Here is a 17,232-nt window from a genome sequence, read left to right as displayed (position 1 = left end):
TTCCGACGGAACTACATGCGCGATGCGATAAGGAGTAGTTCATCTCTTGACGGAATCAAAACAATACACTCGAGGAACCGGTGTTTTTCGTCAACTACTATAGGCAAAGACTGTAGTAGTTGACGAAAAACACTACTACTACTACTACTACTGTGACTTAAGATCCGTAAACTTCTCAAACTAAAAAAAGCAAATACGATGACAATCAAGCTGCCAACACAGTCTGCAGCGAAACAAAGTCTTCCTTAGACTGCCCGCACTGGACGCCGCGGGCAGCCTTATGGAATTCCCTGGGCTGGCGCGAAATGATACCTACGAGATTTCCCGACGTTCTTGGCGTGTGGCCAAACCCATCTACTCTGCAAACTCTGCAATCTACGACAAAAGGTAGGGACCGACTTCGAATACGTAAACAGCCAATCAAATGGATGTTTCCTATGAAATATAGTAAATTAAATTACATTAATAAGTAAATAATAAATAATAAGTAAGTAATAGTAAATTAATTAAATTAGTAAGGCTCCTCATATCCTAATTTCAGCAGCAAAACCCTAACTGTTATGAAAACGGACATACAGAAATGGGTCAGTACAATAGATATAATGTGGTGGTCATTAAAATAGTGAACAACAAGAAAAACAGGGAAGAAATCGTGCTTATGGCTATGAGAACAGAAGAAATGATTTTTTTTTTAAATAACGAAGAAAGAAAAGAATATTGCCGTGTTACTAGTTTGATATAGTATACTATAAGAAGCAATAGCAGTTGCAGCGGAAATTGTTTCCATACGACTTAGGAACTCTTACCATTGAGAAAACTCGTCTCATTACACTCAACTCGATGGAAAAAGCGACCGAAAATTAGTGCAAGGAACCCAACCACCTTTATTAATAGCTACATTGCTTATGTTTGCGATCATATTACGAACGACCTCGATCACTAATCACCATATTAGTGATTGTTACGACAGATAGCAAAATGCCACAACTATGAAATCTCCCAAAAACCAACCCATACTTAGAAACACAGATCTGCATTGCAGTGTAAATGCAAAGCTTAGGTGGCGGCATTAAAAAAACGTGGTAGAGAAGGGTTGAAATTACATTTAAAAACACAATCTATTTGCTTTCTTTTGCTCATCAAGTAATTATTTTCTCTTCTTCGTTTTTTCGTTTTTTTTTCTTCTTTTTGTTGAAAACACAAGAAAAAACAAAACGTGACGCCAGTACACAGCAGATAGCGACAACTCCAGACATCACTCGAGAAATGCTTTTTCTGAAGTCGTAGCAGTTGGCAGTGGATGCAATTACATACATAACAATATATATGACGTGGGTTACGAATTGCGGTAACAGATAATAGATAGACTGACAATTATCACCACTTGGGAGTGCAACTCTGCAATTTCGTGCTATCCGCATCTACACAGTTCAGAAAGAAAATGTAGTTGGGAGGGGGAGGCACTCAATTACATTCTACTTTCTACTACAGTGTGTTCTTATTTCTGGGAGGCTCCATCTTTGGATTCTCTAAGACTAATGCTCAGTTGTTAGAGTCCCGATTGATTCTGTTATTTACTTTCAGAAATAAGTGCTTGACAGAGTGCATTTCCCAAGTACACCTTACGCAATAATGTCGCTTCTTGAGAATGTCGTTTGAAAAAATCGTGACAGTATCTCATCAGTTATATCTCTCACGTTTTTGTCCAGACCTTTCATGTACCTTACAGTTTCCTTAAGGGATGCGGAGTTGGAGTTTGGCAAGACGAGAGGCGGAAGCATTCTTTACTCTTGCTTTCTCTAGGAGATGTTATTCTTCCGCGAATTCAGCGGACGTCTATCGGCCTCCTCACTACAGAAAACCTCGTAAAAGTAAAGAACCAGGACATATGCTGCAGGAGGAGTTCCCTGTTCGTAATTTGCTCTTTTGAATATTTCAGCATTTCTCTAATGCTTTCCATACACTTCGTTCACTTCTCTTATCTTGAATTTAGAATTCTGGTGATGCCTCTGGGGCAAATGCCCGTTTGTTCGACTATTACAATACTGCAAAGTTGGTTAACCAACTTCCTACTGTGAAAGAAAAGATTGACTTTGTCAATCCTTACGAGCGTCCTTGGACAAGATCAGAGAAGACTTGGCGTAGGTATGGATCATTTATTTCATAGAATTGAATGTCGAAATTTCCTTGTTTAGGGCATGGCACCCCTCTCTAATGGGAACAAGGAAAGCATGGGCAATTCCACTTGTCCCAGCATACTTCGACACTGTAAAGTACTACCAATATCTTACAAAAACTCGGCTTGTAGAATCGTCGCTTGATAGCTATTATAGTGGACTTGTTCCACCTACCACCAGTTATGAGGTTGGTAGTTTACCCTTTTCTACTCCCTCAATTTTGCTAATATTTTTTAATTTTAGTTGTTTTAGTGGTAGGTGGTTGATCTGAAAACTTCGTTTCTATGTTATTGTTCTGAATAAAAAATATTTAAAGAAGGCTGTGCAAGAGACGCTGCGTTCACTTTTGGCCTCTGCTCGATTTGAGTCAGAAGACCACAGAGTCTCTGCCATTCTAGCATCTCTGGTCGATGAAGCTGTCCTTAGCGTAGCTCACAATGTCCCTCGACTTGCTGATTTTCGGGTATTTTGCCGTATGTTTCGCAGTGATGACGTGGAAATATTTGTTTTTTGTGCTTAGGTGGCGTACAATGTACAGAGTGAGTGCTTCTGGATCCGCTCAGGCTTCATGTTCCTCTACGATGTGAAAGAGATTGGGAGTGACAAGGTGGTCCGAAAAGTACGCAACATCTCCAAATACGTAGGAGATGATAGGTAGCATTGTTGACATTTTTTGTTTCCACCTATTCTTAATCCTATTGAATGGGATTTTTTCCTCCGTTAGACGTTGCGAAAATCCCTCAATGTTTTACCTCAACACCTCTGTTCAGGCGAAAACTGGGTGAGCTGGCCTTTGTTTCCCGTGATCGCCTTGCCGTACAATTGAGAACTCGTGAACCGCTAGCCCCTCTTTATTCGCTAGAAAGTGATGAAGCTTGTCGTCCAATCTTTTCAGAGGATGTTGATGTGGACGATGATGTGTTATTTGCCCCTAAGGTTGGTTTAGTTCAGATGTTTGTTCCCATCTGACCAATTGGTTAGATTCGTGGAATGATGCCTTCATAGCTGAAGTGTGATGGTTAGATCACAATTCAGCTATAAAGGCATCACTCCACGAATTTGAGGTACAGATTTCAGGTGAAGTATTTGTACACGGCATAGTAGATTATGGGGAGGAGAGTGATTCCGTCCATTTCTTTCTAATTGCCATTAAAAAAACGGCCCGGAAGATATGGCTCCGAGCGTTCTTCCGCACTTTTTTCTACAAGGAGTTCGACTGGAGCCTTGCACGCCGGCCTTGTGTGGCGCCGCGTCTTCCGGTTCCGGGCCGGTTTTTTAATTTTTATTTTCTTAAGTTTTAGAAGAAATGGACGGAATCACCCTCGTCTCCATAATCTACTATCCTTTATAAGAATACTCCACCTGAAATCTGCACCACATCAGATTGGTGGGGTGATGCCTTTAACATTTATTGCATTATTTGTTTGTGGATCCAGTTACCCTTTGTGGCCCTCCTAGCCTTGTTGCTGTCCGTGGGAATCACTACGACTTTCAATTTTTTGCATACCGCTATCCTTTATATAGGAGATCGGGTGAAAAGGGAGGGAAAAATGGGCTTAGGTTTCTTGAGATGTGAGCCACTAAAGAGGTTTGGTGGATTTCTTCAATCTCTTGTTTGCACTTCGATGCAGGTTTCGCCCCACAGTAATCCAAAGTAAAATCATGGGTATTCAACAAAATAGCAGCCATTTTTGACGTTATACAAATGAGTGACGGACTGTTGTTGATTCGGCTTTATATACGATTTTTAAAATATTTAGCAAGCTATCAACCTAGAACGATTAGGAAGCCACATCGAATTTTGGACGGTTTTTCTAGCTTCTATGTTTCTAGACAGAGTTTTTGGAGGCATTGCGACGAATTTTGACAAAAAATAAAAAGGTAATTGGTCATTTGAGGGTTGAAGCAATTCTTCTAACTAAAGTAATTACTAAATCAACTAACCATGTTTAGTAGTTCAAGGGGTCAGAGCTCAAGAAACCTGCCTAGGTTACCATTACTACCGTTTCTGGGTGACCTACCAACTCCACTTGTCCAAGAGTTCGTTAAAAAGACGTACTTTTGGTCTAATTTATTCAAGTGCTTTGAAACTTATCCGTTTTAGGTCATGAGTTTGTGGCCTGATGAGAATCCGTTATGGCAGTGTCCGGGTTACTTTGTTGAATCAGGTGGAAAAGTTATTCTATTTTGTTCAAACCTTTTCTTCTACATTCTTTAAATTATTTAATACATTACACAAAAGCTGTAGATTTTATCGAGTTTTACGGACTTTTATTCAGCGTTGACGACAGCTGCGAACATTTTCTTACAACAGACTGGCCATTCCAAACAAACTTTTTGAGCATAATGGTTAATTGATCCGATTGTGCCATTTAACTCATCCGGAGTTTTCAAATTTCCAGTACGGCCAAACCTAGGTTTTGTAGTAAAAGTTATTTGGATGGCCGAGTTCGACCTCCATCGTTTACATATTCAAGTTTCTCTTACTCTCCACGTAACTGGTGTAGTTAACATATTGTCAAAGAAAAATACGCAAAAAATATGGGGCGTCAGAGGACAGCTCATTTCTTATGCCCCAGAGAGTTACTACGAAGAATTTGATCCGAGCCTGCTGAAAAGGTAGAATTTATAGAAGAGATACATAATACCGATTAAATCTGACTGAAGATGGAAATGAATAGGCGCGTAGGTGAAATGGTGGGATTAGGAGTGTTGCTTTTTCGAAAAACAATGCGAAAAAAAATGTTATTGGGAAGCACTGATTCACTATGCAGATACATACGAAGCGAATTCTGTATTGAAATGTAAAGAGAGACATTTGCATTTGCCGGGATAATGTGCTGTTGTTGATAATTTGCTAACTCATCTTTTAGCGATTTTCTTGCCTGTTTTGCACATCGCCAAACTAATTTCTGCGACGATATGAAGTGGTTCTTATTATTACCTATGTTTTTATTATTGCTATAAATATTATTGTTTTGCGCTTATGATACATCGTATTCGCATGTGTTTGAATCATAATTTTCAACGTTTGCTTTGAACATAGTGACTGCCGTTGTTGGTCGATTTGCTCGAGCAGACGCCAGTAATCCCTCCATTTGTCCCGAGCTCCATTGTTCACTCGCTCCATTGTTTCTCCTTTCGTGTGAGACAGGAAGAACATCAAAATTGTCTTCGAAGGACTTCGCGATTAAGTCTGACCATCTGGTTGAAGGTCTTCCTGTAGTGCGCTTAACATCGCGTGGAACCCAGTTGCGCACGGCTCTGGTCCACTGGTTGTTGAATCGCATCACCTGTCCGGCCAACCTCATTTTGCTTTCCTTGCCAATGAGGTGGTATCTCTAATCTTCGATCGTTGATTTAGAACAGAACTTCGAATCTACTCTCTCTTTTTTTGGTAGGGATACTCCTAGCATCATTCTTTCGACAGCGTGTTCAATGAAGCTCACCGCATTTTCATCCTGCTTGTGAAATGCCCGTGTTTCGAAGCATAGGTCAAGGCAGTAAGTACGATGGTGTTAAAGAGATGAGCACGGAGCCGAATGTTCGTGGTCTTCTTCACGATATCCTCGGGTATTTACGTTCCGTTGAGAGTAAATTTGGCATCCGAGATCCATCCGTTTCACATGAACATTGTCTTGTGCAGATTTGCAGATGAAGACCGATGCATCCACATTTTTCTCCAAATTCGGCTAGCATTCGTTCTGCTTGGCTGATGCTAGATGTTATCAGGACGATGCTTCCAGTAATGCGCAGATGGTGTAGCTGTTGACCGTCAATATTCACTCCCATATCGTCGCACTCCAACTTTCGTATTGCGTTCTCGAAGTTTAGTTGAAATTGCGTCAACTTGCCGGACACCTCTATTCACGTTGATGATGGTATTCTTGTAGAATGGTTAAATTCCGGTAGTGAGGTTACTGTACAACTCTCGAAGTACCTTTATATGCTGAGTAGGGACGCCTTGGTTGTCCAAGGCTTCCATGGTAGCTTTCGTCTCAACTGAGTCGATTGCCTTCTTCAATTTGATGAAGGCGGGACATAGCGGCATCTTGTACTCTCGTGATACCTCGATGAGTCTCGAAACAGTGTGAATATGGTCAATCGTGCTGAATCCTTTTCGAAACCCTGCTTGCTCGTATGGCTGTCCTTCATCCAGGACTTTTTCATTCCTATTAAGGATCACTCTTGTAAAGAGCTTGTAGATGACGGATAGTAGGCAGATTGGACGATAGTTGCCGATGTTATGTAGATCTCCCTTTTTATACAACTACACGGTCTTGCTGGTCTTCCACTGTTTAGGAACCTTGCATTCCAATAGATAACGTGTAAAGAGCCTCGCCAGGGTGTTGATGAGTACTGGCGGAAGGCTCTTCAGGTGTTCTGGTCTTATTCTGTCAGGGTCTTCTTATTCTTATTCTATTTCTTACCGACATGATAGCATGTCGTATAACGGACGGGAGAACTTCTGTTGTAAAATCACTGTGACGTGAGGTGATCTCTAATTTCCTACCGACATGGTGGCATGTTGTGCTTCGTACAGAAGGATCACTGAAATTACTTGTCTGTCTTAGATGGGGAGGAGTACAAATGACTGTCGAAAGGACCAAAGTAGAAGTCGTGGATGATTTTCTCCATTCCCTTTCTCCATGCAACGTAGTTGTATGCAGTTGTAGAGTCCATGTAGTTTCATTTGGGTTACGGGGAGCAGTCATCTTCATCCTGCGGTAGGTGAAGTCTCGGTGAGCACAGAAAACGCGAGCTCGGATGTGAGTTCCTGACTACTTGCGGCTTGTGCAGCTCCACTCTAGCTTATTAGCTCAACAGTTTCTGGAGGCAGGCAGGTGTTTCTTGCTGGTTTTAAAACTATCAACCTTTCTCGTGCTATCGTGAAGGTGTTCAACGAGTTGATCATTCTTCTCGTCGTTGTCCATTGCGGTTTCTTCCCAAAAACCTGCTGGCGTAGCGTAAAGATCCCAGTTAATGATAGTCCTGGCGCTTCGCTCCTTAAAATGTGCGGCCTTTTCTTCGGTCCATGTAATGAAAAGTCTCCGTAGAGACGATGGTCCCAAGCCGTGTAGAACTTTGGTAGAACAGTGACATCGGAAATGGTAAAAAGGGTCCCAGCGGGTTCTCCGCGAAGGCCACCGAGACGTTACGGGTGAACTGGATATGGGGGGTACGCGAACGCACCTCAACGAAGCCACATACCAGTCGGCCATGGATATCACCTTCAGGAAGCCTAGAAGCCTTATCAAATGAACTCTTTTTCTCCCAACAGGTCAGAGATACACTAGATCCCTCTAAATAAATTAGGTTACAAAGAAGCTTGAGACTTACAGGATAACGATAATTCTCATTCCAGTCACTTTTGAAAGCTGGAATGTTACGTGTTTAATGGAAATTTTCACATACGTGATTTGGAGCTATTAGAGGCATCTTTCTCTCATATTTCGAGTGAGGATTGGTACGATTACAAATTAGAGATCACCTAACGTCACAAAATTCCAGTGGATGTGTCTTATTCTCCAAAACAATTTAGTAGTTCGTGGATTATATCTTAGCCGGTGGTGCATAGTTAGCAAGCATGCAAGCGGAGTCAGCTATTTAGGTAGAATCTCTTAAGGATACACACCATCTCTAATTGTTCTGCGGAGGCATGATTGGGGGATGCTAAAAAGGGACCAGGGACCCTCTTTACACGTACTCAGTGACATCCGTCAGTGAAGTCTTTTACTGATGGTGATGTCCTCTATTTCGTATGGTACCTTCCACCGATAGAGGTATTGTTAGTTTCTGTGAATGGTTTTTGTCGTCATGATAAACCTGGAAAGCCTCTTCTGCATGTTTCATTGCGGTCAGTAGCCCCGATGTGAAGTTCCTCAGACGTTCTTCTAGAGCCAATTTTGCCGTTGGAATCACCGACAGTTAACGTTCTCTGTAGAACTTGTCTAGGTCCATGTAAAAGGCTTCAACTTCTTTTCAAAATAGTCAAAGCTGGCGTTGAACCATCGTCCTTAGATATCATATCCTGGTAGTAAATTGTTGGAGAGAACCGGTGTACCTTCCGACACTGGTGTTGACGACGACACCAACTCCAGTACTGTCTCATGTTCCCAAGAACAGCTTTTCTTCAGTGTAGTATACAGAATTTAGTGGGTAGTTCCGTCTCGGTTAGTCCGATGATATCGTACTTAGTCTTTCTGGCTTGCATCATCAAATCCTTTGTGTCCGATGCTAGCGAACGTACCGGTGTAAGTGCATATAGTCATCCTAGTTTTTTTCCTTTTCGGTTGCCTAAATGACTCCTGCATAAATGACCCCCGTTCTTGCTTGCGCTGCTTACAAGGCTTTCCTCCGGACTTAGTAGCCTCTTTCTTATTAACGTGTCGCGCACTTATTTTTCAGGGCTAAACCTTAAATTTTTGTCAACTTATGGGTAAAATGTTGTTGGGGGGACTCAGTGGCGCCCTTATTTCTCGAAGTAAATAATCAAATCAGTCGGGGCCCTAAAGACTAAGCATTAGTCTTAGAGGATCTGTGACGCGTAAACTTAAGTTACTAAGAGAAAAAAAGTAAGTTAGAGCTTCGGGAAATAAGGGCGTCACTGAGTGGCCCCTTCAACGACATTTTCCCCAGCTTATTTCTCGGAGGCTACGGTTCTCGTCTTGATCATGCTCGTTTCGAGAAGGTTCTCTAATGAAAATTACACGTTCCAGAAGAAACTCATTCGTATGGAACATTTGGTGCCAAGTCATTGTCTTTGTTGGACGATCGGTGCAGACAGTGGGACGCTCCACCTGAAGAAAGCGCAGAAATGTGGGAAGATTGTGCGAAGGCGCAAGCAGTAGCTTCTCTTTTCACAACGCTATGCGCTCAGGCGCATACTCACGGTATGATTGCAGTTTGCTTGTTGATTTATCTTTGTTCGAGAGTCTACTTGGTTTTGAGCTATAATTCCCATTTCAGGTTTCACGCAATACACTGATATAACTCGTCCGTTCAATTCGCAGTTGATGTTATCGAATGGAATCGACTTTGTATTTGCTGTAGGACAACTTAACACATTAGCCATTAATATTGAATGTGATGGTGAGAAATTTATCTTGTTCTCTTATTTGAACGTAGCTGCATAATGTCTTAAGATTAACTGTGTGTATATCCACTGGGGGAGATGTGGAAAGTCATTAATGATTGTATGAAAGTCTCTTGAAACAGTAACAGTCTTTTTCAGTGGTCATTTGAATTTTTGAACTGTTCTTTTTATCTAAGTACATATTAGTGCTTTTTATTCGTGTTGTGTTCATTTTTTTCTTCTTTACTGCACCAGCATTTTTTCAAAACTTGTTTGCAATTCCTCTGCAGTAGCCGTTGGTTTTTGTTTTGTTCATACGTCTCTTCCAAAGAGAAAAAGGCTTATTACTTTCATGGCTATGTCCGTGGCTTTTCAAAGTGTTATACCAACTAAGTTAAAATCTCTTTTTGGAGTGCATGTAAGGTTTTCGTTATAATAGATTTTGGTAGATGATGTAATAATATAAGAGTAATATAAGAAATAGAATATTATAAGAATATATGTTTTGTTCGCAATTTATTTCCAAGTCGGGCGAACATATCTTTTAAAAAGTAATGCCTACAAGTTTTGTTTGATGGGTGGTCGATTTTTTTCAGTTGTCCTTTGTGCAAGTTATATGTCGCTACTTGTTTTTTTTTTTAACTAAGTCGGTTTACAGGTTTCGACAACCCGAAAACAAACATTTGTCACGTAGAGTCTCCTGTCCGATTATATGATGCATATAGAGAGGGAAGGTTTTATTATTTAACACCGGAAGGTGAAAAGGAAGGTCTCAATCCTAAAGTTTTGTTAAGAATTCTTCAGATGTTGCTGCGGGATTAATTATTGATTTCATCAGTTGTTTTTAGACTTATTTTTTTTTTCGAGTGTTGTTTGTATAAAGACTAGGATTCGTTATATTTTTTGTGACACTATTTAGACGATTATTTCAACTCAGAAATTGTCATTTTGTTGGATGTAATTAAATTGTTGAATATTGAATAAATGTTTACATGCATGTTCAGACGTAATATGATTACACGTCCTTGTTGCAGGTCGCATATTTGCTCTAACTTCCGCGTTTTTTCTCCATTTGAGAGTTTAGGAAAGTGTGATTAGTTTTCAATCAGTGGCAATGGGAAGGATGTGAGCAATTTTTACGAAGTTGAGATGAAGTTCTGTAGTGCTGTAATATTTTACTGGCCTCTTTTTCTCGTTTTGGCGACGCTGTTCTTCAATGAGTACTTGATTTACTTTGCAAAAATCGGTTTGTCCTGTGATTGGCCATGTAAGGAGAAGTAAGTTCGCTACAATTTGCGTGATTCTTCGGATAGTTGGATTGTTGTGATATTTGGCTGTAAGGTTTCTGATGCTGCAGAGGGAATGAATCTCGATAAATGTTCAAATGAGTTCTCCTTTAGTTGCGGTTCTAACGATCTTCGGATTTTTCTTATTTCTGATACGCATCTTCTAGGTGAAAGGAATGGTCACTGGTTGGACAAACTACGTAGGTTCGTTCACAAAACAGTTTCCTTTGCTCGAAGAAATTCTGAAAGTCTTAGGTGCATTGAGCTTTCAAAAAAACACCTTGAACCTTGACTTTGACCCCATGTAAATTAAAGTTACTAAGAGAAAAAAGTAAGAGCGTCGGAATATAAGGGAGCAAGTGAATGGCCCCTACACCCTTTCTCAACTGCATTTTTGCCGGCTTTTCTCACCCTTGTTTATTTTTTTTTTGTTCAGTAGAACATTTTAAGAAAAGTACGGAACGCATCGTTAAATTTAACTCTTCTATTTCAACAGAGGTCCGTGAAAATGATTCTATGAAGACAAGTGTTTCGGGGTCGTTTAATTGTTGATTACCATTGTGAAACGTTTGAGCTTCAATTTGTGAGGATACTTGAGTAACTCATCTCATTGTTTTGATGTCTCGAATGCATTGCTTCAGAGAATGGCAAATGTACCGATCGTACAGGTCTGCTGTCGATGTGCTGTTACCAGACGCTGTTTTCTTTCTAGGTATTTCTTAGGCATCTTGCTTTTTAGTTAATTCTTCACAAATTTCTTTCAACTCTGATTTTAGGTGACTTGATGGATGAAGGCCAGTGGGGGGATCTTAATACTTTCAATAGATATGCTGATCGGTTCGATTCCTTATTTGGTTCGTCTGACAATAAACCAGAAGTCCACGTACTTGCCGGCAATCACGACCTGGGTTTCCATTATGCGTATGTATACTTTTAAATTTCAGAAAGTTCAGTTACTTCATAATACTTTCTTGTTTGGTTCCAGTATTTCTCCTTTTCGGGTGAAGTGGTTTCGAGAACGTTTCAAAAGAAAAGTTATTGACATTATTTATATCAGAGGTAATGAATTCTTCTAGAGCTTTCTGTATAACTGAGAAATACGAACTTTGGGACAGAACAACCTTTTGTGCTTCTCACTTCGATGGCACTGCATGGTGATGGGTGCAATTTTTGCCATGAAGCAGAAGTTGCGCTTGAAGCTATAAGTGAAGAATTGACCTGTCAGAAAAGGGGCGATTGTTTCAAAAATGGCTCATTTCGATTTCAACCGTATCGGAGACCAATCCTTCTGCAACACTTCCCGTTGTTCAGGTAAAAGTTTAGGTTTTTGCATTCTATAACTTGTCGTTTTGTATGTTTCGTGCTCTCTTTTATGTGGATCTGCACATTTCCTTTTTGGCGATCATTATAACCATCATTTTTAACCTTACGGTTGTTCATGGGAGATCTACTGTATGAAATAACATTGAAGAGAAAATTCAGGAAGGAAGTAAAGAGTTTATGTGTTTATGTATTTATGATAAAATAATTTTCTCGAGTTATTTTAAACAGAACTGAAATACCTATTCATTCATACTGGAATCATTTCGATCCATTCTTAAAACTTCTTTTAAAGTAGATCATTCTTTTGGGCCGAGAGGGTCGAAAGTTGTAACAATCCTGGAGGAAAATTTTCTGTGTTACATTCGTCATTTGTCTTTTTGGGTGTTCTGGTTCTAATCAACAGTGAGTAGTGCAAAGTAGAGAAACCTTTTCATTCAACTGAGCACATCGAGAGTCCATGAGGAATATTATTCCGTATTATCGAAGTTATCCTTCATCGTTCAACGTGGTTGTGATTGTGAACATTGTAGAGAGTATATCTATATATAGTAAATTGCCTCTTGAAATGTTTTGTTCAACTGTTCGACTAAACTTTTAGAATCAATGACGACGATTGTTTACGTGACAAAGATTTCGACCACGACGATCCAACACGAAACGATCTCTATCGTCCTACCTGGGAAGCTCTGTCTCAGGAATCAACTCAGCTCCTCCTTCGAAAACTGGAGCCTCGTGCTGTGTTTAACGGACATACTCATAGAGGATGCAAAAAGAGGTTTAACCTAATTTTTCGGCCACATTTCCGGTCATTCCTGTCTCTTCTGAAATTCGGAGTGGAATGTACGTATGTATCCATTTTCGTTTACCTGATTTAGGTGGGCACGACCAGTGGACTTCTGGGAGTATACGGTCAACTCCTTTTCATGGCGCAATGGGGATCGGCCGACTTTTCTTTTGGCGTCAGTTTCCGATAAACATGTGAGTTCTTTCTTCATTAACGTTAATATTACAAGATCATTATGGCTTGCATGTGACCTTGCACCATTCCTATAGATAATCATAATATTGTTTGCATAGGAAGCTGATTGGCAGTGTAATTTCATTGCGCAGAAGATCTATTCTTCCAGGTTCTTGTTAATGTTTGTCACCTTCCGAACGAATCAACAGTGCTGCTATTATATTCAGTTGTAGCAATAATTGTAGGTGCATGGTTTTTACGACTTGTATTTCATTTTGTAAAATCATTTTACATTCGTACCTGTAGAATTCGATACCGATCTCCATCAGGGTCGAGCAAGCTCATTAAAGCCGGGTAATTCTACTACGTAGCAGATAACTTGCTCAGAATGTTGTATATTTCTTCAGCGAGATTTGATTTCCTTCGCATTGTGGTATTTAGATTTCCATTTTGTAGGAAAGGTACACTGTTAATGTGTTCGTTCATGTTTTACATCGTTACGTTTGCACACATGGTTAAACTCTCAAGCATGAGGGGTGAAGCATCAAGAAAACTAAAAATTCTCTTGCGACAGGCTCCTAACTGTCTTTCAACTCCCATGGAGGACTTAATAAATGATTGGAACTATTTTTGTGACTAGCCTAAATAATAGTAACAAATAGAAATGGGCGCAATATTAAACAGTAGAACATTGTTTCTGTTTGTCTCGAAAGCACAAGATAGTTTAAAATTCATTTTTTCGATGTTGTCTGGATTGAGACAAATAGAGAAATATGTTTTGAGTACTGTTGTCTGGTTGTTCAGAAGGTGTGATATGGTTTGCACTGGATCTCAAGTTTGCTTCTTCTTATCATTTCACTTTAAGTCTCTGTCGTAACAATCTTCTTGAGATGCGCCAACGCTTTTTGCTGCAATTCGTAATCGTTGAGGTTTTGGAACGCATGTTGGCCTATACAATGATGTGGATGGGGGCAACCGATGATCAAGTCAGTGTTTTTGTCCTCAGAGATAACTCTATTACCAATCTCTCGACCGCAGACAGAAGAAAGGCACTGGAGCTTTCAAGAAAGGTTTCAAACCATCGACCATGCAACCACAGCGGACCTCTTACTGGCTGCGCTACACCCGCCATATTTCGTATTATTGCACATTATTTTTAGTATTACCATTGGAAATACCATCGAGTCCTCCGTTTTTGCAGTTTTTTATTGCAGTTCTCGCTGGTTCACAAGAATCCAGCGACATTGTACTGCTACTTAAAGGTGACGTTGAGGAGCTAAACCTGGCAGAAGGAAGAGGTAGTGATCCTCAAGCAGACCGACATTGATGTCAAGCGTTGATGTCAAGCGCGTCGCTTTTACTTGAACACATTGAACTAACCATTTCCTAGGTTGAATAAGGCATACATAGTGGTTTACGGCTCTCACTATGTTTATCACCATTTAGACGTTTATAGTTATCGTTGTACATTCTTTACTGATTAATTCTGATCAATGTCATCATTGCATCAAATTGGAAAGAAGGTGCTTGTCGCTAAGATTTACGTATGAGTATGATTTCTTGTCGAAGGTCGATTTCTTCTTCACAGAATTCACTAGACACAGAATTCGAAGAGAGAACATATGAGAATATGTAGTTCCGTATATGAGAACTCTTGGTCTAGTTCGCACCTATTCTTATGTGTTTTTGTAGAGGAATAAAGTAGAGAATGTTCTTTATATGTGAACCTTAGAACTTTTAATGTAATGCACTCTAGACCATGTTCGATTCTCTTCAGAAGACTTCCGGTCTTCAACGTCTGAGTTTTTGAAGTTTTCATCTCTTCGCTATGTTCTCATGTTTGTTGTTCTCAACGAAGGACCTTCAAGTTCTTCAAGGTTGCGGTAATTAAATCCGGCAACGTTAGTTTTGTTGCCATCAGATTATCATTTCATTACCTGCCAATTCGGCGATGTTGATGGTTCTCGATGGTTAGTGAGTTTCTTATTGAGATATTGGTAGATAAGTATAAAAATTTAGAATAAAATCCATCTGCTGATCAGTTCTTTTTCGACACATTAGCAGTGAATATTCGTTTTTCAGATCTTCTCGCATGAAATACTTGGTGGTTTTCGTAGACATTCGCAAGAATTTCCAAATGTTACCAGCATTGAAAAAAGTCGAGGTCGTTCCCATTAGCTCCTCTGCAAACTTCAAGGTTTCCTACAATGCTGCAGTCTCCAATATCCTTAAATTCTTATTTTTTTTCTAATTTATTTTGCAGGTAGATTTCTGCTTTTGAATTCCGATCGCCTGGAAAGAGTCTTTTAGATTTTTGTTAGTTTTAATAAGTGCAGAGCCAATGTGAGCCAGATCCAGTTGTTGAAATGGTAGCAACTGTTCTTAGATGGAACGTTGTATAGCATGAGCGAAGTAGGAAAAGAAATTGTTCTGCGGAAGAAAAACATTCTAATAATTGTCAAGGCATCTTTTTAAATACATCTAATTTTATTATTTTCTGCCCAATCAATTTGCATACGTCTCCATCCATCACCTAACCTGTATTGTATGTTTGAAAAATTCCATTTCTTGAATATCTGCGGAAAACGACTTCGTTTTCCAGCTGTTGCAAAAATCCTTTTTGCTACCTGAGAATTGATTTCCCACTAATTCACTCATTGTGGAGAACTTGAAAGTTTGCTGTCACCGCCCCGTCCTCCGCTTTCCACACCTGTCCAGTGCTTTTCTTATTTGCCGTTCACTATGCCGGCCAGCTATTTGCTCTCGGTCGCTTGTCATTTTTCGTATTATCTGCTCATCCTGTGATTTCACCGGTTCTACGAGATTCGTTCCGAGAAGAAGTGAAGAACGATTGAAAAAACAAGCGAGAATTTAGAATCAGATGATTTGAATTCGAATAATTAGCTTTTAAGTGAGACCTACTATTTCTTAGGGGATGTGGAATAAAAGAAAAAAGCGTTCAGAGAATTTTCGATGTTAGGCTACCCTGCAATAGTAAATAGCTTATGAGTTGTAGATTGCAAGTATCACACGTATCATCAAACTTATCAGTGTGCCTAACGAGTCGACCTCCATGCGATCGCAGGGAATTTTTCGTTCGAGCGTTTTCGTTTCGGCATTTGAACGTGTGTGAAGCGTTGGTTCGTTGGATAAAGTGGTCGGTTTGGCGCTCCGAATGATTGTGAATATCAGTTTTGTAGGCTTTTTGCTTGGAAAATACTTGCAAAGTACACCATGAACTCAACCTACCATTGGAGAGAACTCAACATCGAAACACTCTCGAGTCCCTTTTTTTTCTTGAAATTGAAGGTCTTCAATATTTTTGGAACAAACTGCATAATAAACGAACATTAATAAATCTTACGAGGAACAATTCGCAACATTCTGTCATATTGGTTTTATTACGAGGTCAGTAATTTATTGTATCCCTTTTTTTTCGAGGAATTCCAGTGCAGTAGGCTTGCTACTTGACAAACATATTATCCAGAAATACAAGTTGGCCGCACAGCTGTGCTAATTTATCCTTCTGTTTAAAGATCTATATTTTCTTTTTATTTATAACACATAGAAATTTTCCTAAACGTCAAATGGCTATCTTTATCAAGTTATCTGCACGTGATACTCGATTTTTGTTCTTTTTTCACTGTTTTCCCTCCATTATGGCATGAAAACGAAAAAATAAACTGAAACTAGAATGTTTTTTAAACAATGCACAAACTATACATCTCGAAATTTTTATAAAATTGCAAGAAATACGATAGTGTTATGGACGCGTTGTAAGCATATTCTTGTTCCCTTGAGGGTGTAGAACTCTTGAGCGTTTCTTATACCGTGATGAGCTCGTCTAGAGTGTTTTTCTTCTGAAGCAGTTCACAGATCTGAAAAGTTTAGCAATTCACAAATAAGTCAAGTCGACCTGCTAATAGTTTAGCCCCTAATTTTTTGAAGGTACAACAATGTGCGAGGAACACTGTGAGTCGTTAATCATTATATATTTCGATATTAGATCTCAATATTCACAAAGAGACTAGTGTCTGGCAAAAGACGTACACTGCGAAGCTGATCTGATAAAAGCCCATATGTTTCGACGAATACGATATATATATATATATATATATTATGATGAGAACTGTAGCAATATTTCGTCAGCCTCATAACTCTCGAATTCCGAAACAGGATAAGCGAGGTTACCTTGTCAAGCATTTATCACCAATTTTGCGACCAAGTAGTCGACAAACAGTAATGCGACCTGACTCGTCCAGGTCCAGTAGACGAGTTCTGCAGAATTGGCACCACATAGTTGAGTGCAGGATTCTGCGATGATTCCTTTTGTGATGGGCACCCAGCCGAGACGGCGCTCATACCTTTTTTTGACCGAAGCTAGGACTCAATTCGAAAATTAATGTGATGTTC

The 17,232-nt window shown here is 39.8% G+C and overlaps 1 protein-coding gene across 4 annotated transcripts; it reads left to right on the top strand.

The window, feature by feature from the left end:
* Window positions 1-305: 305 nt before the first annotated feature.
* RB195_006123 (uncharacterized protein) lies at window positions 306-14,146 on the top strand (the record flags this gene model as incomplete). Of its 4 annotated transcripts, XM_064179013.1 has the most annotated exons (25): window positions 306-387; window positions 1,740-1,909; window positions 1,994-2,145; window positions 2,196-2,364; window positions 2,494-2,640; window positions 2,698-2,831; window positions 2,948-2,958; window positions 3,073-3,113; window positions 4,282-4,345; window positions 8,897-9,070; window positions 9,147-9,269; window positions 9,911-9,986; window positions 10,416-10,529; window positions 10,653-10,742; window positions 11,180-11,250; window positions 11,315-11,459; window positions 11,524-11,597; window positions 11,654-11,849; window positions 12,460-12,636; window positions 12,737-12,839; window positions 12,989-13,064; window positions 13,126-13,173; window positions 13,624-13,805; window positions 13,858-13,978; window positions 14,034-14,146. In XM_064179013.1, 25 exons carry the CDS (start codon window positions 306-308, stop codon window positions 14,144-14,146), a joined length of 2,853 nt encoding a protein of 950 aa, XP_064036003.1. The 4 variants fall into 4 exon arrangements, with proteins under 4 accessions (XP_064036003.1, XP_064036005.1, XP_064036006.1 ...); XM_064179014.1 differs by lacking the exons at window positions 13,624-13,805; window positions 13,858-13,978; window positions 14,034-14,146 and having other exon boundaries at window positions 12,989-13,060; window positions 13,126-13,167; XM_064179012.1 differs by lacking the exons at window positions 10,416-10,529; window positions 10,653-10,742; window positions 11,180-11,250; ... (8 more) ...; window positions 13,858-13,978; window positions 14,034-14,146 and having other exon boundaries at window positions 2,948-3,113; window positions 9,911-10,074.
* Between the last annotated feature and the right edge of the window lie 3,086 nt (window positions 14,147-17,232).

This window comes from Necator americanus, chromosome I (assembly GCF_031761385.1).
Source record: "Necator americanus strain Aroian chromosome I, whole genome shotgun sequence".
In the NCBI taxonomy this organism is placed as follows: Eukaryota; Metazoa; Nematoda; class Chromadorea; order Rhabditida; family Ancylostomatidae; genus Necator; species Necator americanus.
This window is presented reverse-complemented; position numbering and strand designations above follow the sequence as displayed.